Source organism: Protomyctophum bolini (genome assembly GCF_963924005.1).
Source record: "Protomyctophum bolini genome assembly, chromosome: 12".
NCBI classification, from domain to species: domain Eukaryota; kingdom Metazoa; phylum Chordata; class Actinopteri; order Myctophiformes; family Myctophidae; genus Protomyctophum; species Protomyctophum bolini.
The window spans coordinates 35036217-35059945 of NC_137873.1; the positions used below are offsets into that span (position 1 = coordinate 35036217).

At 45.9% G+C, this 23729-nt stretch overlaps 1 protein-coding gene across 1 annotated transcript in view; it reads left to right on the top strand.

The window, feature by feature from the left end:
• Nucleotides 1–23729, top strand: part of greb1l (GREB1 like retinoic acid receptor coactivator) — a 40618-nt gene that overhangs the window by 15657 nt on the left and 1232 nt on the right. The window contains 24 exon segments of the mRNA XM_080777671.1: nucleotides 234–422; nucleotides 1521–1856; nucleotides 2525–2653; nucleotides 3195–3335; nucleotides 4165–4362; nucleotides 4767–4947; nucleotides 7068–7272; nucleotides 8772–8923; nucleotides 9629–9974; nucleotides 10552–10667; nucleotides 11626–11894; nucleotides 12309–12486; nucleotides 13201–13549; nucleotides 14063–14179; nucleotides 15076–15178; nucleotides 16156–16311; nucleotides 17386–17525; nucleotides 18343–18504; nucleotides 19685–19889; nucleotides 20325–20490; nucleotides 21252–21455; nucleotides 21781–21922; nucleotides 22570–22773; nucleotides 23590–23728. Coding sequence (XP_080633797.1) covers nucleotides 234–422; nucleotides 1521–1856; nucleotides 2525–2653; nucleotides 3195–3335; nucleotides 4165–4362; nucleotides 4767–4947; nucleotides 7068–7272; nucleotides 8772–8923; nucleotides 9629–9974; nucleotides 10552–10667; nucleotides 11626–11894; nucleotides 12309–12486; nucleotides 13201–13549; nucleotides 14063–14179; nucleotides 15076–15178; nucleotides 16156–16311; nucleotides 17386–17525; nucleotides 18343–18504; nucleotides 19685–19889; nucleotides 20325–20490; nucleotides 21252–21455; nucleotides 21781–21922; nucleotides 22570–22773; nucleotides 23590–23728 — 4527 coding nt within the window.

A 23729-nucleotide genomic window follows, 5' to 3' on the forward strand; every position in this document is an offset into this window, starting at 1 on the left:
CGTGCAAACACATAATTCGTATTTTAACCCTTTTGGTGTTTTAAACATTATGTTATAATTTAGCTCTTGAAAAATAGCAGACCTACGAGCTTGTAGATCTGCTATTTTTCAATAGCTAAATATTTTTGAAAAATCTTAAAAAAAAATGTGGCGCAAATCTTTGAATATATATTCTTTCAAAGTGAATGCTTTTTTAACTCGGGTCTTAAAATGGCCCTTTTTTTCTTTTGCAGGTCACGGCACTTTACCCTATTTCTACGGGAACGTGGGGGACATCGTGGTGAGCCCCCTGCTGGTCAGCTGCTACAAGAAGAGTGGCCAGCTGACGGAGAAGACCCTGGAGAGCCTGGGCCTGAGCAGCAATCAGACACTCAACGTGGAGACCAAGATCCTGCTCACCTTGCAGTATCTGGCACGACTAAGTAAGACTGATGATAAAACACGCGTCGGATTCAAGTTCTCGGTCACTCCCATTTCAGGTCATTTGGTTATAAATGCCAAAAATTGTAAATTGTGTTCAGCGGCCCCGCAGAACAGGACAAATACACGTTGCTTAGTTAGTTATTTTTCAGTAACTTAATTGATTCACAGGCAAAACATACGCCGGTTTGTCTTGTCTATCTTTTTCTCTCTATTTTACATGCTTATCAGACTCCTGACAGTGAAGAGTAATTAGCATATTGTTATGACAGCTGTGTTTTACTGGCACGCTGGTCTCTTATTTGAGGCGCTGCATTGTTCTCTTTGCATTCTACTTATTTCACTGTTTATACCCTGTTGTTTGTTGACACTCCACTTACTCTAATCTCGCACTTGTAAAGTCGCACCGGGTAAGCGTGTCTGCTAAAGTTTAAATAATTGTTATTTTATGTCGTATGCAAACACCGGCCTGCTAAACATATGTAGTAGAGGCAAATGTTGTACTTTTACTCCACTACAATTATTTGGCAACTTTAGTTACTTTGCAGATTTGGATTATTATGTAAAAACATACATTATCCACTTCAGCAATACATTCTGGCCATTTGAAATTAGCTGATCTGCTATTTTCAACAGATATTTATACAGATGAAAACTTGAATTGGCACATATTCTGCACAATGAGTACTTTTACTTTAAGTACTTTAAGCACAGTTTGATGCCAATAATACTTTTTTACTTTCACTCAAGTACATTTTGAATTCCGGAACTTTTTACCTACAACAGAGTATAGTTCTTCATTCATTTGCCGTATAGATACTTGGTACTTTAAGTAAAGCATTTTCAGTACTTTTCCCCCACACACCACTAGCTGGCTATAGTGGCTGTACAAATACATTGTCAAGTGTTTTTTTTTATTGTGAAAAATTCTTACAACGGGGCTGTTTTTCTTTTTCTTCTCGTCGTAGCCAACAAACAAACACCAGGTCGAAACGTTCAAAGGCAAGTCAAGGTTCGGAGTTGTTTCATGTGCTAATAATCTCTCTCTCTCTCTCTCTGTGTCTCTGTCTCTCTCTCTCTCTCTCCGCGTGCTGCTCCAGGCTCGGAGCAGATCCCGCTGAGGGAGGAGTTCGAGCAGATAGCGCTGAAGGCCATGCTCTGCTGTCCTCCCGGCGGCCCCGCCGTCATCCTCCCGGCCCAGCTGCCCTGGCTGGCCCGGCTGGAGGCCAGCGTCTCCGGGGGCAGCGTCCAGGTCCTGGTCAGCCACAACTCCCTGGGCGAGGGCATCTCCGAGTCCCTGCGCTCCATCTCCGACCCCGCGTCGGCCGCCGCACAGCAGCAGCACGCAACACACCCCCAGCAGGGCCGGCCCACCTACGTGGTCATCGTCTGCGCGTCCAAGATGAGCGGAAATGAATTCTGCGTGCTCGTGTTAGGTGAGTTTTAAATGAATTCTGCGTGCTCGTGTTAGGTGAGTTTTAGTTAGTGCCGTATAGTATAGGCTTCTTCATATACCATTGGTTGGCAATCAATAAACCTGTGATAATGATTGATTGATTGGTTGATTGATTGATTGATGAAAATCTAAATACAAATGTTTAACCCATTTTGACCTGAGATCAGATTCTAAAAATGTCTTCTACATCCTGACAGTTTTCTGAAAAAGCCATGTTTCTGTGTCGTTCTTCGATTTTTCAAAAAATAGCAGACCTACAAGCTCGTAGCGCGCCACTCGGTGGCGCACTATGAGCTTGTAGATCTGCTATTTTTCAATAGCTAAAGCGTAACATAATGCTAAACACCAAAAGGGGTTCCCGCCCCCAAAATGGGTTAAGAGTGACGATTGTGCACTTAGCTAGTGTCGTGATCATGTTGCAAAATATACATGACTGTCTCTGCTGTTTCGGGGAGAAACCACCTACCGGTATAACTCCAAACATGTTCAGGAAATGAAGAAAAGCTTTTGTTTTGCGAAAAGCTTGCGTGACAGACAGTTTTGTCCAAAGCACCTTTTAATAGAACATGTCTATAGTCATGGCGAAACGAATTATATCATACGATTGTGACAATGTTTTGGTAATGAAATACTGTTGCCATGTTGCAGGGAAGTACCAAGCACGGGCCTTAGCGGAAGGCATGCTCACGACCAACGAGTTCCTGAAGGAGATCAGCTACGAGCTCATCACGGGGAAGGTCAGCGTCCTGGCCTCTCACTTCAGAACCACCTCACTGGGTGAGTGTTGCTGCTGGGGACCCACAACACCACATCAACTCTCTGAGCACCTATACGAGACCTCTTTGCAGAACAAACACTTTGTCCATAACAAAGGCAGGAATTGGCGTCATTTCGCATAATGCCACGAGTGTTCCATTGTGGGTAGCGTAGCGCCTGCTACTAGCGTACTCGTATACTTGGCTGAGTCCCTCCCCAACCCGCCCTCGTCCGCAATAGACACGTCGGGGCAACGTACTACCTAATCAATCTCACGATATTGGGAGAACGATACAATATATATATATATATATATATCGCGGGAGGAAGTATCGCAACATACAACACATATAACATAACATCAATATATTTGTCAATTCGTGTGGCAGAGGGAGGAATCAACTTTTAACGACCACCCAGCAGGAGTTTTCATGTTGCACGGTATAAGACTATACGGTGATTAGTATCATTGCCATCACCTGGGTGGGTCAGTCGTGTAACTTGACGTCAAGCATTGCAGGCGTGTTGACCGTTGGTGGTGATCTGGTTGTTCCCATAACAGGAGACAACCTGGACAAGCAGCTGGTCAGATATCAACGGCGGCGCAAGGGCCAGGTCATCCAGCCCTTCCAGGGAGACGCCGCCGATCACATCCACTCCCAGGAGGCCGCGGCGGCCAGCATGCTGCCGCCCTCCGAGTCAGGTATGTGTCATGTTAGACCGGTGGGCAGAAAGTACTCGCATGTTCTACTTAACCCATTCTGACCTGAGATCAGATTCATACGAGGTTTCCACTGGACACACACTGGTCTGATTAACTCATTCTGACTTGAGATCAGATTCTAAAAAATGTCAGTCGTTCTTCGATTTTTCAAAAATAGCAGACCTACAAGCTCGTAGCGCGCCACTCTGTGGCGCGCTACGAGCTTGTAGATCTGCTATTTTTCAATAGCTAAAGCATAACATGATGCTAACACCAAAATGGGTCAACAAAGGTCCGGAATTCAAAATGTACTAAAGTATTGGCATCGAAATGTACTTAGAAAGTATCAAAAGTACAAAGTAGTAATTTTTCAAGTTTTCAAAATGTATTAAAAAAAAGCTTGTAGATAGGCTATTTATAAAATATCCGCTAAAACTGATATAATTATTATGTCGATATCGAATCGATACCGACAATGCATTTTTATACCGACGCGACGGCCGATTAATTGCCCATCCCTGTGGCAATGTGGCACAAATATTTGATATATTATTATATATAACCTTTTTTAACGTTCTTAACTCAAATCTTTGCTTCTGGGAGGGGGGGGGGGGGGGGGGGGGGGGTTGGTCATATTTTCAATGAGGGTTGGCGGCCAAATGTGGGGGTCCTTGACATGAAATCGTTTGAGAACCACTGATATAGAAACATACCGGTAGGTATTTCAGAAAAATGTCCAGGATTTCGAAGACTTTTTTTCTTTTACATTTCGAGGTTATAAGGCAGCTATATAAATGCACCACTCTCTTCCCTTGGTCCTTGTCCACAGAGCTGCTGAGCGAGGCCTTCCAGATCTACCCTCCCCAGCTGAACGTGGCGCGGAGCCTCCTGTCCCAGGTGTGCTCCATCGCCGACTCGGGCAGCCACAGTCTGGACCTGGGGCGCTTCTGCAAGGTGGACTTCCTGGTGCTGGTGCCGCCCTCCCACGTACTGGTCAACCAGACCGCACAGCGCATCCGACAATCAGGTATATATATATATATATATATCCCATTCTGACCTGAGATCAGATTCTATAAACGCACAGAAGCATGGTGGTTCTTTAACGCATTCTGACCTGAGATCAGATTCTATAAACGCACAGAAGCATGGTGGTTCTTGAACGCATTTTGACCTGAGATCAGATTCTAAAAAATGTCTTAAATCCAGAGAGTTAAAAAAAATAATAGCCATGTTGCCTCAGAATTCTTTAGGGTCACTAATTTGAGCATAACAGCGGAGCGCAGCTAAAAAGTGGCATAACGTCAGCAGGCTAGACCCACAGATAATAATAATAATAATAATGCTGCTGGTAATTAATTGATTTAATCAATTTGGGGCTTGTGTTTTCCCTTTTTTCTCTCTCTCTCTCTCTCTCTCTCTCTCTGCTAGGCGTGCTGGTGGACCTGGGGGTGGAGGACGCCTCGTCGGCCCACCAGAAGTCGGACAAGTACGTGGTGCGCCTGGACGGGGAGGTGCACGTCAAGATGGAGGCCTTCATGAGGAAGGTCAAGATGAACCCGTACACGCTGTTTGTCCTCATCCACGACAACTCGCACGTCGACCTCACCAGGTATGAGAAACGTGGTCATTTCTCTGGTGTGAAAAAAGAGTATAGCCTGGAACTCACATAATATGCTTTTTATGGCATAAGCATATAGGCAGCTCCCGGCAGGATTCGTCGGGAGAAAGTATGCGCAGCTGCGCGACATGAGACTAATTACTTAGAGCGACAGAGAGAGAGAGAGGAGTGTGTGTGTGTGTGTACATGTGTGCGTGTGTGTGTCAATTTAACAAAGGTGCAGACGATCAGAAATCAGCAGTGAGTGAGAAATGTTTGTGCTACTCTTTGCCGAATTGAAGTGGACTCAGACCCAGACCTTTCTTTCTCTCCCTGGAAATAAAAACGTCTGGGTTTCCGAGGCTAGAAAAAGAGAGACCTCCCCTCTTCCTTGGTTTTTATACGGCTGGTACATACAGTATAGCTTGTAAATTAGCTAAGAGAGACCCTATACGAGTGTGCCGTTTGTGTGTGGAACGAGCTTCTAAATGGTCTTTCTTTGCCTTGATCTCCTAATCGCCCCCACTCCTCTCTTCTTCCCTTTCTCTGTTTTCTGGGGGGTTAAAACTGTGATGTGATAATAACCCATTCAAGCCTGATGTCGAAACAAACAAAAAAATCTTAAATCATGACAATTTTCGGAAAGATTTGAGGCACATTTTAACGATTTTTTCAAAAATGGCAGACCTACAAGTTCATAGAGCGCCACTCGGTGGCGCGCTATGAGCTTGTAGATCTGCTATTTTTAAATAGCTAAATTACAACATAACGTTTTAAAACACGAAAAGGGGTTCCCGGCCCAAAATGGGATAAAAAGACGACTGTGAACATCAACAGTGGGAAGTCCCTCTCGCTCCCCTGTTTGTCTGATGATGTGCGGCTCTTCAACACAGCCAGCTGTTATGGCTTCAAGTCCAGCCTTGGGTCTTTTGTGTCGTTGTGTTATTTTATTTTCTCAAGCGTCGGTGCAGACTGTTTTAAAATAACAAGGCAATGACACGTCACTAATTCTAGACTACACTTCTCTCTCTCTCTCTCTCTCTCTCTCTCTCTCTCTCTCTCTCTCTCTGTCATTTTGCATTATATTTAGTTGTGTGTTGAAACATGTCCTTCAAGCCAAATTAATGCCTTTAGTTTATATGTGCAAACTTCCTTGGCCTTTAACCAAAAAAGAAAACTGTGTGCAAATCTTCTGAATATCTGAATATATATATTCCTTCGCAGTGAACGGTTTTTAACTCATATCTTTGCTCCTGGGATGTGGTCCACGACCAATTACAGATCATAAAAACATGAGTTTTTCAGAAAAAAATGACAGGATTTAGAAGAAACGTTCTAGAATCAATTTTTCTGCACACATGACTCCTTCTGTCCTTCACATAATCGTGTTGAAGCACAGCAGTCGGGACGGCTGTGCTTCAACACGTGCTGCTGTCACATGACAGGGGGGGTCATGTGTTTCAGAGCCTCATGTCATGACATCGATGGAGGGGAAAAAAATTATTCGCATGTTTTACTTAAGATTTTTCAACGGCTTTAAAAGTTTAAAATAACGGTTAGAGTGGATAAAACGCTAACGCTATTTCCTAATTCCTAATGCAGTGGTTCCCAAACTGGGGGTCCTTGAGGGAGTTCCAGGGGCCACCCAGCTAAATGATAGTTTGGAACCAAATGGACCCCTTATGGGTCTGTATAACTTTTACAATATAAATTGGGGTCTCAGACATAGAAATGCCATTTAAATGGGGGGTCCGTATAGGCTAAATGCATGTAAAACTGGGGGGGTCCTTGAAATGAAACTGGTTGAGAATCACTGCTAGAGGCCGTAAAAATCATCTCTTATGGGGGGGGGGGGGGGTCCTTGGCATGTTGTGAGAGGGAGATGACTGATTTAACCTGTTGTGCCTTGATCAAGTCCATGATGCACAACAGGTGTGCAGCCACACCCAGCTCTGAGTCCAGCTCTAGTTTGACTCAGGGCCACAGGTGTGACTGCTTAAATCAGTCATCCTCCCTCTCTCACACATGTATTTTCAAATGGGTGTCTGTCTAATTAGTGTCAATTGGGAACCCCTGATCTAATGCTTTTCTCCCTCTCTCTCTCCCTCTCTCTCCCTCCTCCTCCTCCCCAGTGCTCTGTCTGGCTCCGTGTGCCACGGCGATCTGCAGGGCCTGGCCGACCGCGTGGTCAACTGCCAGGAGGTCCTGGAGGCGGTCAACCTGCTGGTGCTGCAGGTCAGCTGCTTCCCCTTCACGCTGCAGACGCGCCAGTCGCGCATCAGCGTCCACAACGAAGTCCACTGGCCTCAGGTCAGCCCCGAGGACAGCAACAACATGGTGGTGAGTCTATAGGCTCTCTTTGAAGTTTGAAATCTGACCTGAGATCAGATTCTAAAAAATGTCTTCTACATCCCGACGGTTTTCTGAAAAAGCTTATGTTTCTATGTCAGTCGTTCTTTCGATTTTTCCAAAATAGCAGACCTACAAGCTCGTAGCGCGCCACTCGGTGGCGCGCTTATGAGCTTGTAGATCTGGGTTTTTTTCAATATCTAAAGTATAACATAATGCTTGGTTAAAACACCAAAAGGGGTTCCCGTCCAGAATGGGTTCAAAATAAATAAAAACTGAAACAAGTCTTTGCATTTCCTAATTACAAGGACAATTAAAATAAATAACTTAAAATATAAGAAAACGAAACAAAGTAAAATACAAAAAAACAACAACTCTTAAGCATATCCGAAAAGGAGTGAGAAGACGTAAAAAACGTATGTATATACTCCCATCCCTCTGTAATTAAATAATTACTGTGCTTCAACTTAAACTACTCATTATCAAAATTAATCTCTTCAATTTTATATACGAAAACAACGCATACATACATGAGAATATGCAACACATATACTGCAATGTAGGAATACTCTTTTACAAGTAAAAATTTTTACTTGAGTTGAAAGTACAAAAGTATTGGCTTCAAAATGTACTTAATTTAAAGGAAAAGTGTTAATTGTGCAGAATGTGCCATTTAAAGTTTTCAAGTGTCTAATAATCTTTGAAAATAGCCGATCCACAAGCTCACAATGCGTCGCTTTCGCGACACATTGTGAGCTTGTAGATCAGCCCTAGATCAGCCCTATATACATTAGGGCTGAAGTGGTTAATGTATGTTTTGTATTAATAATGAAAATCTTCAAAGTAACTAAAGTTGTCAAATAAATGTAGTGGAGTAAAAGTACAATATTTGGATCCGAAAGTATTGGAAATGGGAAATACTTCAAGTAAAGCACAAATACCTCAAAAGTGTACTCTGCAGTGGTCAGTGCCTCAGCTGTGTGGTCTAGTTACACCCCCTAGAGGCATGAGGATGGAATTACACAGTGGCTCTCATAACTATTCCACAATCTCCGAATGCCACATAGAGTCTTGAACTACACCTCCCGAAATCCGAGTAAGGGAGTTGTCATTTCCGTTCACCAAAACATATTTAGAGCTTTAGAGCTTATTTATTTCATTTCCATTAATGCTAAGCAACAAGCCATAATATATGTGTTGCGACGCGTTGTGAGCTTGTAGATCAGCTATTTTCAGCATGCAACCAAGTGTAAAATGACTCATACTGGATCTCTTGTCCACTAGTCCCTTCCTAACATTTTAGTCTAGTTTTTATTTGTCGACGAAATTGTCAGTATATTTAGTCTTAGTTTTAGTCACCGTAGCTTAGTTTTCATTTAGTTTCCATTTAGTTTTCTTCAGTGAAAAAAGGTAGTCGACGAACATTTTTCGTCTTAGTTTTAAAGTCAACGAAAATAACACTGACTGACGTCCATTTTGTTTTCCAGCAGAGGGAGAAGTCGCCCCACAGCAGCTGCAACAACGAGCTGTCGTACTTCGGCCTGCGGGACTACAGCAGGTCCCTGCAGTGGGGCGTGGCCAGCCCCATCCTGCGCTGTGACGACGCCTTCGAGAAGATGGTTCGAACGCTGCTGGAGAGGTCGGTGTTTGTTGAAGTATAGCCTGGAACTCACCTATGCTTTTTATGGCATAGTTTCTCCCGGCAGGATCCGCCGGGAGAAACTATATTTGGAGCGACAGAGAGAGAGAGAGGAGTGTGTGTGTACATGTGTGCGTGTGTGTGTGTGTGACGATCAGAAATCAGCAGAGAGTTAGCGATGTTTGCGCTACTCTATGCCGAATTGAAGTGGACTCGGACCCAGACTTTTTTTTCCTCCCTGGAAATAAAAACGTCTGGGTTTCCGAGGCTAGTTTAAGTATAGCCTCTTGAGTTAACCACAGGCCACGCTTTGTTTTCAAAGGAGAAACATTTTTAACCCATTTAGACGTAAGAAAAAAAGATTCTTCTAAATCCTGACAGTTTTCTGAAATGCCTATCTTTCTATATCAGTGGTGCTCAGTATTTCATGTCAAGGACCCCAAAAATTATATGTAATAGGCCGCCGACCCCCCATCTGAAAATATGTAGTTCCAGGGACCCCCAGAAGCAAAGATTTGAGTTAAAAACATTCGCTGTGAAAGAATATCTATTGAAAGCTCGTAGGTGCCGCGCTATGAGCTTGTATAGATCTGCTGTTTTTTGCAATAGCTAAAGTATAACATAATGCTTAAAAAAAACCCAAAAGGGGTTCCTGAATGGCTTCAAGTAAAACATCTGAGTACCTTTCCCCTCCCTCCCCCACAGACACCCTCACCTGCACAGCATGGTGATCCGCAGCTACCTGCTCATCCAGCAGTACACGGAGGCCATGATGGCGCTCACCTCCTCGCCCTCGCTGCGCGACCACATCACACCCGAGACCCTCGCCATGGTGGAGGACCTGATCAGCGCGCCGTGCCGCGAGGGCTCGCGCGGCCGCGGCCACATGCTGCTGGTGCGCGTGCCCTCGCTGCAGCTGGCCATGCTGGCGCGCGAGCGCCTGGAGGACGTGCGCGACAAGCTGGGCCTGCAGTACTGCTTCGCCGTCATGCTGGGGAGCCCCGCCGCCGCCGAGCTCAGCCTGAGCCGCAACTTCACCGCCCGCCTCCGGGTGAGTTGATGTTCTACCGCCACCCGGTGGTGACTTGTTTGAACTTCACATGGTTGAGTTATTGCCACCGCCTAGTGGTGATTTAAGCAATTATTACACGAGAGGGTGTTGTTTAACGTGATTATTGCCACGACAGGGATGCGGTCAGGAACGAGACCAAGTCTCCTCTTAACGACCTGTTGTAGAATTGTTGAACTTCACAGGGTGAGTTATTATTACCACCTAGTGGTGATTTGTTGAACTCCACCACCAGCCGCCCTCAGGGTGAGTTACTGCTACCATAGTATACCACCACCAAGCTGTCGTGACTTATCGTCATTACCGTTTAGGGGTGTGACGATATACAGTCCCGCGTTTCCCATGCATTTTCCCCCATAGACGAAGTATTTTTTTTAAAAAAATATTTTAAGCCTTTAAGGCCAACTCGGATCGTGACAACTCATGACAACAATTCTTTCTAATTATTTGTTCGGCGGCCCCCCAAAAAATTTTGTTTTTGTTAAATGAAAGTGAAAGTCTGTCGTGGGCGTTGTAAATAAATATTTAATGAATGCATTATTGGTGCTTTTTGCTGCAGGCGTGGCGAGGTTGTGAGAATGAAGAATGGACGCCGCGCACCTACGAGGACCTGGAAGGGCTGCCCTGCATCGTCATCCTGACAGGGAAAGACCCGCTGGGAGAGACCTTCCCAAGGTAGCGCAGCGCTCGCTCTCTCTCTCTCTCTCTCTCTCTCTCTCTCTCTCGCTCTCTCTCGCTCTCGCTCTCGCTCTCTCTCTCTCTCTCTCTCTCTCTCTCTCGCTCTCTCTCTCTCTCGCTCTCTCTCTCTCTCTCTCTCTCTCTCTCTCTCTCTCTCTCGTCCCGGGGACCCAAACTAGTGGAAATAGCAGATCTACAAGCTACAGAGAGCACCACTTCTTAAACATTTTGTTCTAATTTATGGAATGTCACTTTCCTGGGGGTTTGTATGTGTGTAATACGTGTTTTTTTTAAATATATTTTTAGTATTTCAAAGTGCCAGTGATGTCATAGACACTGGTCTCACTTCCTTCCTGGACTATACATCCAAGGAAGCTTTGAGAAGGAACAGACGTGGTCACGTGACTGGGCGGCTGCGCCATGACACTTTCATTATTAAGCTTGTAGATCTGCTGTTTTTGAAAGATCGTGCAAAATGTGGCGCAAATCTTTGAATATATATATTCTTTCTTTACATATTCTGTCCCTGGGAAGGACATATTTTGAGACGGGGGCAGCCAAATACATAATAATTCATGAAATAGTTCGAGAACCACTGACCGAAACACACGTTTTTCAGAAAACTGTCACGATTTAGAAAACGAATTGTCGAATTGTCCTCAGGTCTGAATTTTGTGCCCTTCTTCTTCGCCTTCTTCTTCGGTCTCTGAAGTACTGTGACCTGTCGTGCTTTAGCTATTGAAAAATAGCAGACCTACAAGCTCGTAGCGCGCCACCGAGTGGCGCGCTACGAGCTTGTAGGTCTGCTATTTTTGAAAGATCGAAGAACGACTGACATATAGAAACATAGCTTTTTCCCGAAGACTGTCAGGATTTAGAAGACATTTATAGAATCTGTTCCCAGGTCAAAATGGGTTAACGTATACATTGTGCTCTTCTTCTCTCCCGTTATTAGGTCTCTGAAGTACTGCGACCTGCGCCTCATCGACTCCAGCTACCTGACGCGCACCGCCCTGGAGCAGGAGGTGGGCCTGGCGTGCACGTACGTGTCGGCGGGCCTGGTCCAGGAGCCGGCGTCGGCGTCGTCCGCGTCGACCCGCGGCGGCGGAGAGCAGCCCGGAGACGCCACGGAGAAGATGGCCACCGGGGGGCACTGCAACAACGACGGCAACGACGAGCTGGAGAGGCCGCCGAGCAACGGCAGCGCCGCCACCAGAGCCTCCGGTGGGTCCCTGACCTCCCTTTGAGGAGGCCACCATGTCAATGTTAACCCATTTAGGCCTGACGTCGAAAAAAAATAAAAAATAAAGTCTTATGAAAGAATATATGTTCAATTTTCAAAGATTTGTGTCGCATTTTCATGATTTAAAAAAAAATGGCAGATCTACAAGCTCATAATACAATCGTCGTGGCATGTTGTAAACCTTGTTGATCGGCCATTTTGGGGGATTTTGTGCAAGTGCAGACCCCCCTTTTATGGGTCTTGTGTTGTTTTTGTTTTGCATCTGTTTGAAAACCGCCTCTAACAGGCCAACACCTTTCCTCTTCCTTTCCGTGTGTGTGTGTGTGTGTGTGTGTGTGTGTGTGTGTGTGTGTGCGTGTGCGTGTGCGCGTGTGCGTGCGTGTGCGCTCTCTCAGGCTCCTGTGCGGAGAACGGCGTCAGCTCCTCGGACCTCGTGGCAGAGTCCTTCCCGAAGCCCTCGATGTCCTCCTGCCCACCAGAGGGCGCTGGCGTCCTCACCAGAGACGAAGGCACCACGACCGGCATGCCTCCTCACCGGGTCAAACAGGAGTGCGACTCGCCCAACCTCTCCAGGTCAGTGTTGATTTCCTCGTCTAATACTATGATAAAAAAAAGATTTAGTCGACTAAAATCTCATGACATTTAGTCGACTAAAACTGGACCATATTTCAGTATTTCAAAGTGTCCATGGGCTCCATGATGTCATGGACACTGGGCTCACTTGCTTACCTGGACTACATGTTGTCTCATGTAAGACAGCCCTCCCCCCTATCCACAAGGAGGAGCAGTGCACCAAAGCATTATGGGAATTGTAGTCCAGGAAGGAAGTGGTGAGCTCGATGACATCATGGAGCACAATGGACACTTTGAAATACTGAAATATCTGTTTTTTTTGGGGTTTTTTGTGTTATGTTTTTTGTTTCTTTCTTCTGTTTTCGTTTTCATTGATTCGTATGTTTGATTTGTGTTTGATTATTCATTATTATTTGGCGTAAAAAAAAGAAGAAGAAACTTTTGAATAAAAAAAAACTTTTGAATAAAAACAAAGCATGAAAACCACCAGGAAAGTGTTTCTTGTCTCCCAAAGAACATCATTAAAATAAGATCTGGTTGCAAAAGGGGTGAAGTGGCCCTTTAACACTAAAACATTTCCATGACTCAAATGTGACTCGAAACTAAATGAAATGTTAATTTATTCCAAAAGACATACAGGACTAAAAAGAAAAAAAAAAAAAATCTAAATCTGTGCCGTAACCCCAAATCAACCACCAACTCCACTTCCTCCAGGTCGTCCAAAGCGCCTCCCTCCGTCTGCTCCAACTCCTCCTTGGCCTCCTCCTCCTCGTCCTCCTCGTCCTCCTCCTCTTCCTCCTCCTCGTCCTCCTCGCCGTGCTCCTCCTCGGCGCAGCAGAGGCCCAGCCAGTCCACGCAGCGCGGCGGTAGCGGCGGCAGCGGCGCCGCCAATAAGCCCGCGCGGCGGCGAGTGTCCCCGCGCACCGTCATCCTGTCGCGCGCCGCCTACAACCTGCTGGCGGGGGAGTCGCCGGGCAGTCAGCTGAGCTCCTGCTCGCTGCTGCCTCACGCCGACATGGCCTGGAGCAGCCCGCTGAGACCGCCGCCCGCGCACCACATGCAGGTCGGTTTGATCCCATTCTGACCTGAGATTCTTAAGTCGGTCGTTCTTCGATTTTTCAAAAATAGCAGACCTACAAGCTCGTAGCGCGCCACTCGGTGGCGCGCTATGAGCTTGTAGATCTGCTATTTTTCAATAGCTAAAGCACAACATGATGCGAACACCAAAAGGGGTGCTTGAGTATACAAAATAACTGACATAAAAATGTTCTTACAGTACCAAAAGTAACAGTATTCGTTGTGCAGAATGCCTCATTTCAAGTTGTATAATTATGTATAAAAAAATCTTTTGAAAATAGTAATTTTATTTTTATGTTGTATATAATTATAATTATGTAAATCTGCCATGTAAGAAGCTTGGGGTGTTTTTTTTTTAGTTTAGTATTCATCCGATCATTGTTTGTGAACTGTCATGTCGGCTCATTGTCTCCTGTAAGTCCATATATGGGCTGGGTGGGCTTCCTTGGGAGGCAGCTGGAATCAATCAATCAATTAATCAATCATTGATTGGTTGCAGGGTGCGGAGCAGAGCGCGTTCTACCGCCAGTGGACGGTGGCCCGGCAGCACCACGCCGACTACGAAGCCACGGCCGTGCCTCACCCCAGGCGCCTGCTGCTCAGCGGACCGCCACAGGTCAGTGCAAAGATCTGGGCCGCATTCTCACCGTTTTTCAGAAATAGCAGACCTATACAAGTGCCGAGCTACGAGCTTGTAGATCTGCTATTTTTCAATAGCTAAAGTAGAACATAATGCTTAACCCATTCTGACCTGAGATCAGATTCATACGAGGTTTCCACTGGACAACACACTGGTCTGATTAAAACACCAAAAGGGGTATTCCCGTCCTGAATTCCTTCATTCAGATGACTAGAAGCTCTAGCTCCAACATATAAGGTGTAATGCAGAAACCTGTGGCCTGTGGAATGATGTTACCAACTTTACCGTATGTGAGCGTCGCTGTCTGATGACGTTGTGTGGTCCTAATGGGCAAAAGAGGTGGCTGAAATGTGCCCGAATATATGCCTTTTATATTAACTGTACGATTATGTGAAGACATTGATAGTAAGCCTATAGACCCCAAGGCAGAGTACGTACCAGTCTGGGGCAAGCTAGGAGGCAAGTTCAAGCTCAGTGGCGTGCACAGATAGACACCAAGTGGTGCCAGAGCCCCTGCCCTTTTCCATTTTTTGTATGTGGACCATGGTGACATCGATCAATTCTTGATTAAAAAAAAAGCTTCTAATATATTTTTTATGCCCCAAAATCAAATAGCTAAATAGACACCCTATAGTCGACCACTGTTCTGATTCTGGTTAAGTGGGGTGGTGATGAAATTGTCGCGTTCAGTGGCGTTCAAAATGATTCACGAAAAAAAACATTGCCGGGGATATACGTTTAGAAAAGGTTGTCCGGTTGAAATGAGTACGGGAGGAAAGTCGCAGCTGCAGCAGCGTTCGTTGCCTGACGTGTGTGTGTGTGTGTGTGTGTGTGTGTGTGTGTGTGTGTGTGTGTGTGTGCGCGCCCTCTAGGTGGGAAAAACCGGAGCCTACCTGCAGTTTCTTCGCATCTTGTTCCGCATGCTCATCCGCCTGCTGGAGGTGGACGTGTATGACGAGGAAGAGGTGGAGGAAGGTGAGGATTTTAACCCATTCTGACCTGAGATCAGATTCATACGAGGTTTCCACTGGACACACACACACTGGTCTGATTAACCCATTCTGACCTGAGATCAGATTAAAAAAATGTCAATCGCTCTTCGATTTTTCTAAAATAGCAGCCCTACAAGCTCGTAGCGCACCACTCTGTGGCACGCTTTGAGCTTGTAGATCTGCTATTTTTCAATAGCTAAAGCATATCATAATGCTAACAACAAAATGGTTTCCCGTATAGAATGGGTTAACCAAGCAAAGCTGTTTCATGTTGTTCCACTCAAGTTTATTTTTTTACATTCTTTCCCTGTTTAATATCCATGTTATCTTAGGCTGTTGGCTTACGTAATACCTATGATTCTTGATAATCTTTTATGTATTTCATGTATTACCATCTTTTTTGTTCTTTGCGCACTGTAACTCGCTCTGGATTTTAAGAGTGTCTGCTGAATGCCTAAATTGTTTAGAGATATTGGATAGAGATTAGATGTTTGCCCCGGGACTAGTGAAAATAGCCGATCTACAAGCTTGCGACGCGTTGTGAGCTTGTAGCTTCTTTTTCTTAGATTTTTCTTTTTTGAAATTACTGGGGAAAAATTGAATTTTGTTTTTAATTTTACATTTAATGTAAGCTTTTTTTGGGAATGTTTTTTTTTGGGGGGGGGGGGGTGTTTTGAAATAACCATAATTAAAAACTAAATGTAGGAAACAAAAACATATAAAGGGACACGTAAAAATGTGTCCGCGACCATCAAAGGGGTCCCGAGCCAGTGTTTTGGGGACCACTGCGCTATAGCAATGGTCCTGAGCAGGCAGCACTCCATAAGACCAGCTGAACAGCCTTCAGCTGGGTGAAGCCCAAGCAGGATTAACTAATTCTCTGCTAAGGACGAACGGCATTGGACGAGTTTTATTGAAACTCTCTCACGCCTTTCATTGCTCTCGTTTGAACCCCTCCAGAGACGGAGACGTCCGAGGTTCCCGTGGCTCAGCTCGGCACCCGGTGGCCCGACATCGAGGAAATGCGCCAGATGCCCTTCGACCTCTGCCCCCGCGACCCCAAGTTCAGAAAGGCCAGCCCTGTTTACACTGACAAGATGCCAACCAGTCTGAAAGGTCAGTACAGAATCACATTTAAGCAGTCTGAAAGGTCAGCACAGAGTCACATTGAACCAGTCTGAAAGGTCAGCACAGAGTCACATTTAACCAGTCTGAAAGGTCAGCACATAGTCACATTGAACCAGTCTGAAAGGTCAGCACAGAGTCACATTGAACCAGTCTGAAAGGTCAGCACAGAGTCACATTTAACCAGTCTGAAAGGTCAGCACAGAGTCACATTTCAACCACTTCATTGTATGTCAAATAGTCAGTGGGTTTTTTGCCAAATGTTTTTTTCTAGCGAGGCTTCCCTCCCCATCCCCTCCCAGTAGGCTATTTCTTACAGGAATAGCTGTTGAAAAATAGCAGATCTACAAGCTCATTTTCGTTTTTAACTCTTCTTCTAATCTATATAATTTTTGGAGTCCTTGACATGAAATAGTTTTGAGATATTGACATAGAAACACAGGTTTTTCAGAAAACTTTGTAGAATCTGGTGTCAGGTCAGTACATAAAGTTGGAAATCAGTGTCTGGTAGGACATCTACTGGTTGGCAAGTAGTACTGCAGCCAGTTCTGCAGAGATTCCTCACAATAATGCTAGGAATGTGGTTTCTCATGTGGGAGACAGTGTTGATTTTGACAGAACATTTTTAGTTTAGTTTTAGTCATAGTCTCTTGAATAGTTTTCATTTAGCTTTAGTCACATATTAGTCACCTGGAATGTTTTAGTGTTAGTCTAGTTTAATCGACTAAATATCATAAGATTTTAGACTAAATCTACAGTTGATTTTTGTCGACTAAAATGTATTTTGGCGGGCCTTGATGCCAACGTTATGAATTGCAGCTTTTATTTAGTCCTGAGACTGTACTAACTTACCCGTTGCTACTTGTACACTCTCTACAGTCATGAATGGATCAAATTAAACAAATGGCATTGTGTGGGAGTGTAATTGGGACTGTATTCACTGGAATGTAAGATGTGTATTTATTATTTAACCGTTATATACGGATGTATTTATAGGAATATGATTACGCGTGGTTGTTATTTGGTATGCAAGTGAAAAATGATTGTTATTTTTGGTACGCGCAGACGCCAAGAAAGAAGGAGAGAGCCAAACGTCGACGAAGAGAGAGACCGTGTCCATCCGCCTGAGCAGGTTCGCGGCCCACAATGCCTTTCACCACTGTGAGCAGTGTCACCACTACCGTGAAGCCAGCCCTGCCACACAGGTACGAACAACGCCCCGCATTCTCCCCAGCGGCTTTCTAGAAATATGCATAATATGTGTCATATAACTATGTCAGTCGTTCTTCGATTTTTCAAAAATAGCAGACCTACAAGCTCGTAGCGCGCCACTCGGTGGCGCGCTATGAGCTTGTAGATCTGCTATTTTCCAATAGCTAAAGCATAACATGATGCTAACACCAAAAGGTGTTCCCGCCCCAAAATGGGTTTAAGTATGTCAAATTTTCAGTACTTCTACTTCTGCTCCACTACAATTCAGATGTACAAATATTGTACTTTTACTCCACTACATTTACGGTAGTTGAAAACTTTAGTTACTAGTTACTTTGTAGATTTTGTATTATTATTATTACAAAACACACGTTAACCACTTCAGTCCTATATAGATTTCTGCCATTTGAAGATAGAGCATAATATCTACAGTAGTTGTACATAGTGAGTTTTGCAAAAGATATTTTCATACATTTGAAAACGTTGAAACGAGACATTCGGGCATAACGACGGCTTTCTGCTTTTGGGTACTTTTAAGTACATTCTGAATTCCGAATGACTTTTTACTTGTAACGGAGTAGTTCTATACATTGCTGTATTGATAACGTTTGTTGTGTGTGCGTGTGCGTGTGTGTGTGTGTGTGTGTGTGTGTGTGTGTGTGTGTGTGTGTGTGTGTGTGTGTGTGTGCGTGTGCGTGTGCGTGTGCGTGTGCGTGTGCGCGTGCGTGTGTGTGTGTGTGTGTGTGTGTGTGTGCGTGCGCGTGCGTGTGTGTGTGTGTGTGTGTGTGTGTGTGTGTGCGTGCGTTGCAGCTGTCCGAGTGCACCTTCCACGCCTTCACCTTCTCCTCCTCCATGCTGGGCGAGGAGGTGCAGCTCCACTTCATCATCCCCAAGTCCAAGGAGCAGCACTTTGTCTTCAGCCAGCAGGGCAGCGTCCTGGAGTCCATGAGGCTGCCCCTGGTCACCAACAAGGTGGGTTCACTGTCTGGAGAGCACCCTGGTCACCAACAAGGTGGGTTCACTGTCTGGAGAGCACCCTGGTCACCAACAAGGTGGGTTCACTGTCTGGAGAGCACCCTGGTCACCAACAAGGTGGGTTCACTGTCTGGAGAGCACCCTGGTCACCAACAAGGTGGGTTCACTGTCTGGAGAGCACCCTGGTCACCAACAAGGTGGGTTCACTGGAGAGCATGAGGCTGCCCCTGGTCACCAACAAGGTGGGTTCACTGTCTGGAGAGCACCCTGGTCACCAACAAGGTGGGTTCACTGTCTGGAGAGCACCCTGGTCACCAACAAGGTGGGTTCACTGTCTGGAGAGCACCCTGGTCACCAACAAGGTGGGTTCACTGTCTGGAGAGCACCCTGGTCACCAACAAGGTGGGTTCACTGTCTGGAGAGCACCCTGGTCACCAACAAGGTGGGTTCACTGGAGAGCATGAAGGCTCATACATAGTCTGGATTTTCGGTGGTTAAGGTGACCACCGAACTACAACATGACGTCACAGAGCCGCGGTGAAGAGCAGACCACCGCCACCGCTCCAGCCCTTCTCTCTGTTTTTACTCACCACCGCTCAGCGTTATTTCAGCTCCGGTGGTCAGCTCACCACCGGAGTGGTGGTCACCTCACCACCGAAAAGACTATGAATAGGCCTTGAGGCTGCCCCTGGTCACCAACAAGGTGGGTTCACTGTCTGGAGAGCAAGTGGAACCAGTGGACCTTGAGGGGGTTCCAGGTGGTCCCCAGCTAAATGACGGAGAGTTGGTAACCAAAGAGTGTAAAGAGAAAGAGAATCAAGAGAACTTTGACGGCACATTTAGTTTTTTATCGTAGTCTTTTGATTAATTTATTTTTTAAGTCTGTCTGTCTGTCTGTCTGTCTGTCTGTCTGTCTGTCTGTCTGTCTGTTGGTCGACTACCTTTTTTCACTGGAGAAGACTAAATGGAAACTAAATAAGCCATGATGACTAAAACTGAATATATTGACAATTTCGTCAACAAATAAAAACTACACTAAAATGTCAGGAAGGGACTAGTGGACAAGAGATCCAGTATAAGTCATTTTACACTTTGTTGCATGCTGAAAACAGCCAATCTCTTTCCATCTCTCTGTATATATCTGGTCTATGTATCTCACTCTCTCTTCCTCTTCCAGGACCCCGGTCTGCTGAAGAGCCCCATCTTCACGCCCACCACGGGCCGCCAGGAGCACGGCCTGCTCAACCTGTTCCACGCCATGGAGGGCGCCGCGCACCTCCACATCCTGGTGGTCAAGCAGTACGAGATGCCCCACTACCGCAAGTACTGGTCCAACCACATCCTGCTGGTGCTGCCCGCCATGTTCAACAGCGCCGGAGTCGGTGAGTTGCTTGGTTTTTACTGCATGTATGGGGGGACTGTGCGGTTAACCCATTCTGACCTGAGATCAGATTCTTAAAAATGTCTTCTACATCCTGACAGTTTTCTGAAAAAGCCCATGTTTCTACGTCAGTCGTTCTTCGTTTTTTCAAAAATAGCAGACCTACAAGCTCGTAGCGCGCCACTCGGTGGCGCGCTATGAGCTTGTAGATCTGCTATTTTTCAATAGCTAAAGCATAACATGATGCTAACACCAAAAGGGTTAGTAAAATGAGTTAATGGTTCTTCAGTCAGTTTAGGCTTCACTATCATAAAACCACCATTTTTACTTTCTCTGACTTTGACTTTGTGGTTAATTAATTGGCAACGTGCTCATCCCAGAAGCAAAAAGGAACAAGTTGTATACATTTATGTAACGTCTGGATATTGTGTCGTAGGAGCTGCTCGCTTCATGATCAAAGAGCTGTCCTACCACAACCTGGAGCTGGAGAGGAACCGCCTGGAGGAGCAAGGCGTCAAGAGGCAGGACGTGTGGCCGTTCATCGTCATGATGGACGACACCTGTGTGCTGTGGAACGCCCAGCAGCCTCCATGCAGCAGCAGGTACGTCGCTTTATGTTTTTAGGAACATTCATACAGTCCACATTGTTCATAGAGTTACAGGAGCAATGGTCATGCCGTTCAGAGAATTCGGGCGTAGCTGATAGCTGGTATATGCCATATAAGCCACAGTGTGTCTTCTGTGAAAGCATAGCCGATCTACATCTACAAGCTTTAGTTTAGACATGATATGTCGGGGCGACTGTGGCTCAAGAGGTAGAGCAGGTCGTCCAATGATCCATGGGTCGGCGGTTCGAATCCCGGCTCCTCCTCCTGTCTACATGTCGAAGTGTCCTTGGGGCAAGACACTGAACCCCAAATTGCTCCCGATGTGCTGGTTGGTGCCTTGCATGGCTTCCGCCGCAATCAGTGTGTGTGTGTGTGTGTGAATGTAATACACAATCTATGTAAAGCGCCTTGGACCGACAAACCTACAGGCTCAAACCCTAACCTAACCCTAACCGCGAGCACGGGAGCGGCGCATGTTGGACCGCATGGTGGTTCCGTCTGTGTGTCTAATCTGCGTGTGCATCCCGTGGTGAGCTTCTCATTAGCTGTTTTAAGACGAAAGACTATTCCAAGTGATCAAACTACTATAGCAATAGAACACAAGTTTAGAAGCATCTTCCAGAAACATGCATGGACATCAGAAATGTCACGAAAAAGCAACTTCAAACCTCAAATCTATTCCATGACCATTACTTACCGTTCGTTGCTTTCACCTTCCCCCCCCACAGCGAGACACCAGAGGGGGGTCCCACCAGCCTCGCCAACGTGTCCCTGAAGACGGTTCTCCAGCACATGGAGGCCACGCCCAAGATCTCCCTGTACGCCATGTGTGGCACGCGCAAGTGGAGCAGCGGCCTGGCCCGCCGGCCGCCCGCCCGGCCCTTCACCCGCTGCCACCTCCACGACTTTGTCATGCTCAACGTGGACCTGACGCAGAACGTCCAGTACGACCTGAACCGGTGAGTCCGACACCCGGAGCAGACCAGTTGGTTCTCAAATGGGCGCTATAGTATGCACACATACACGCCCTTTTTGGAAAATACCTTGTTGGGGCCCCTTCCCTTATACTTCCCCTTCACAGGTGTTAGCGATGATTCTAACGAAGGCTCTGTTCCATTCTGGTCAAACAGAGTCAGGGTGCTGCTGTCGTGCGTGTCGGCTCACTGGAAACACTTGTTGGACACCAAGAGATGGGTCAAAAGCGGAGAACAAATTTCACTGTGGTAACGTGTGTGTGTGTGTGTGTGACTAATCGTACGACTTTGACTTTGGTGTGTTCTGCAGGTACAGCTGTGAGGAAGTGGACTTCAACCTGAGAGCCAACAGCAGTGGCCTGCTGCTCTGTCGCTTTGACCACTTCAGCCTGATGAAGAAACACATCTCGTTCGGAGGCCACAAGGACTTCCTGGTTAAACCCAAACTCATGGTGCGTCTTTGTTCACGTTTCCTGTCATAGATCCGCTTCATTCATTTCTGTTCCAGAACACGGCCAGGGGTTCTGTTGTAAATGCTTTCAATGTTTACTTGGCTTTTTTTCCCCCTCAGATGAATCACGTTTCATAATGAGTAATGTACGTGCATGTTTGAGGCATAATTAGTGGGCTTCCTCCCTAGTGTTGTGTTCTTCCCATTATTGTTTATTATAACTTTATTTTTATTCTGCGTAAAAATGTGGCTCGCTCTGGAAGCACAGTTCCAACTTTGCAATGGTTGTCTTCTTCCCGAAATGTTTTGAAATGTTTTATACTTTTTGAGGTGATAAGCTATCACCTAAAACGGTGATAACCTATCACCAAAAACTGGAGTATGTATGAGCCTTAAGTCACTGGTTCCCAAACAGTGGGTCAGGACGGACACATTTTTGGGGGGGATTTTCATGATTTTTTCCCCCCAGCAATTTCATTTAGAAATAAAAGAAAGAAATTCCAGAAAACAAAATGTGCAAGAAGTAGTAAAAAATTGCCGATTCGTGAACATTTTAACTCAAATCTTTGCTTCTTTTTGACGTCAGGCCTTAAATGGGTTAAGTTATTATTTCAACGTTTGTCTTGGTCTTTTTTGTGTCTTTCGCAGGAGATGGAGAACCCGGGTTCTCCCATCAGCCCGGCCCATTACGTGTGTGCTCCCGACAGCGAGCAGACCCTGCTGGCGGCGCCGGCACAGTTCCTCCTGGAGAAGTTCCTCCAGAGCTGCAGCCACCGGCTCTTCCCCAAGGCCGTCAACAACAGAACCAACCCCGTGCTGTGCATCGACAGCTATCTCAACATCGGCCCAGAGGTATGTCATGTCACGGTGGTTGGTTCCCAAAGTGGGGTCCCCCCCTATAGGGGTCCTTGAGAGAGTTCCAGGGTGTAATATTCTGGGACTCTAAAATTCTAAATAACCACACTTGGAGAGCATTTGGTGACTCTTTCAAAGCAGAACTGAACACACACAGCACACACTCAGAGGCTACAACAGGCTGCAGGGGATCTTGCTAATCAGCACAGGTGGAAATAATGTTCTCAATCAGTGGCATGGTCTTTCACCTAGAAGACACTCTGTTACACAGGGGGGTCCCCAGCTAAATGATAATTATAGGATTACCAAATGGACCGTTATGGGTCAGTAACTCATGGAGTGTACAAATGGAACCAAATACAGATAATTCTGGGGAGGGGGGGAACAACATGTTTTCAAATGGGGGGGGTCGGAGGCCAATTACATATCATTTGTGGGGTCCTTGACGTGAAATATTGAGCACCACTAATTCAGAAAACTGTCCCAATTTCTTTTATTTTGACGTCGGGCCTAAATGGGTTTTAATGGCTTGAGATTTCACCGTGTATAGTCATATGCCTTTGATGTTCTGAATGACTGACGGTGCTGTGTTGTTGTCTGTGCTGTCCTTTGATGTTCTGAATGACTGACGGTGCTGTGTTGTTGTCTGTGCTGTCCTTTGATGTTCTGAATGACTGACGGTGCTGTGTTGTTGTCTGTGCTGTCCACCCCGTACTGACGGTGCTGTGTTGCTGTCTGTGCTGTCCGCTCCGTGTTGATGTTCTGAATGACTGACGGTGCTGTGTTGTTGTCTGTGCTGTCCGCCCCGTGCAGGTGCCTGTGTGCTACATCAACTCGCGCCCACACTCCACCAACCTCGACCACAAGGGCCTGGTCTTCAGTGGCCTGCTGCTCTATCTCTGTGACTCCTTTGTGGTCTCCGGTCTCCTCAAGAAGTTCCACTTTCTCAAAGG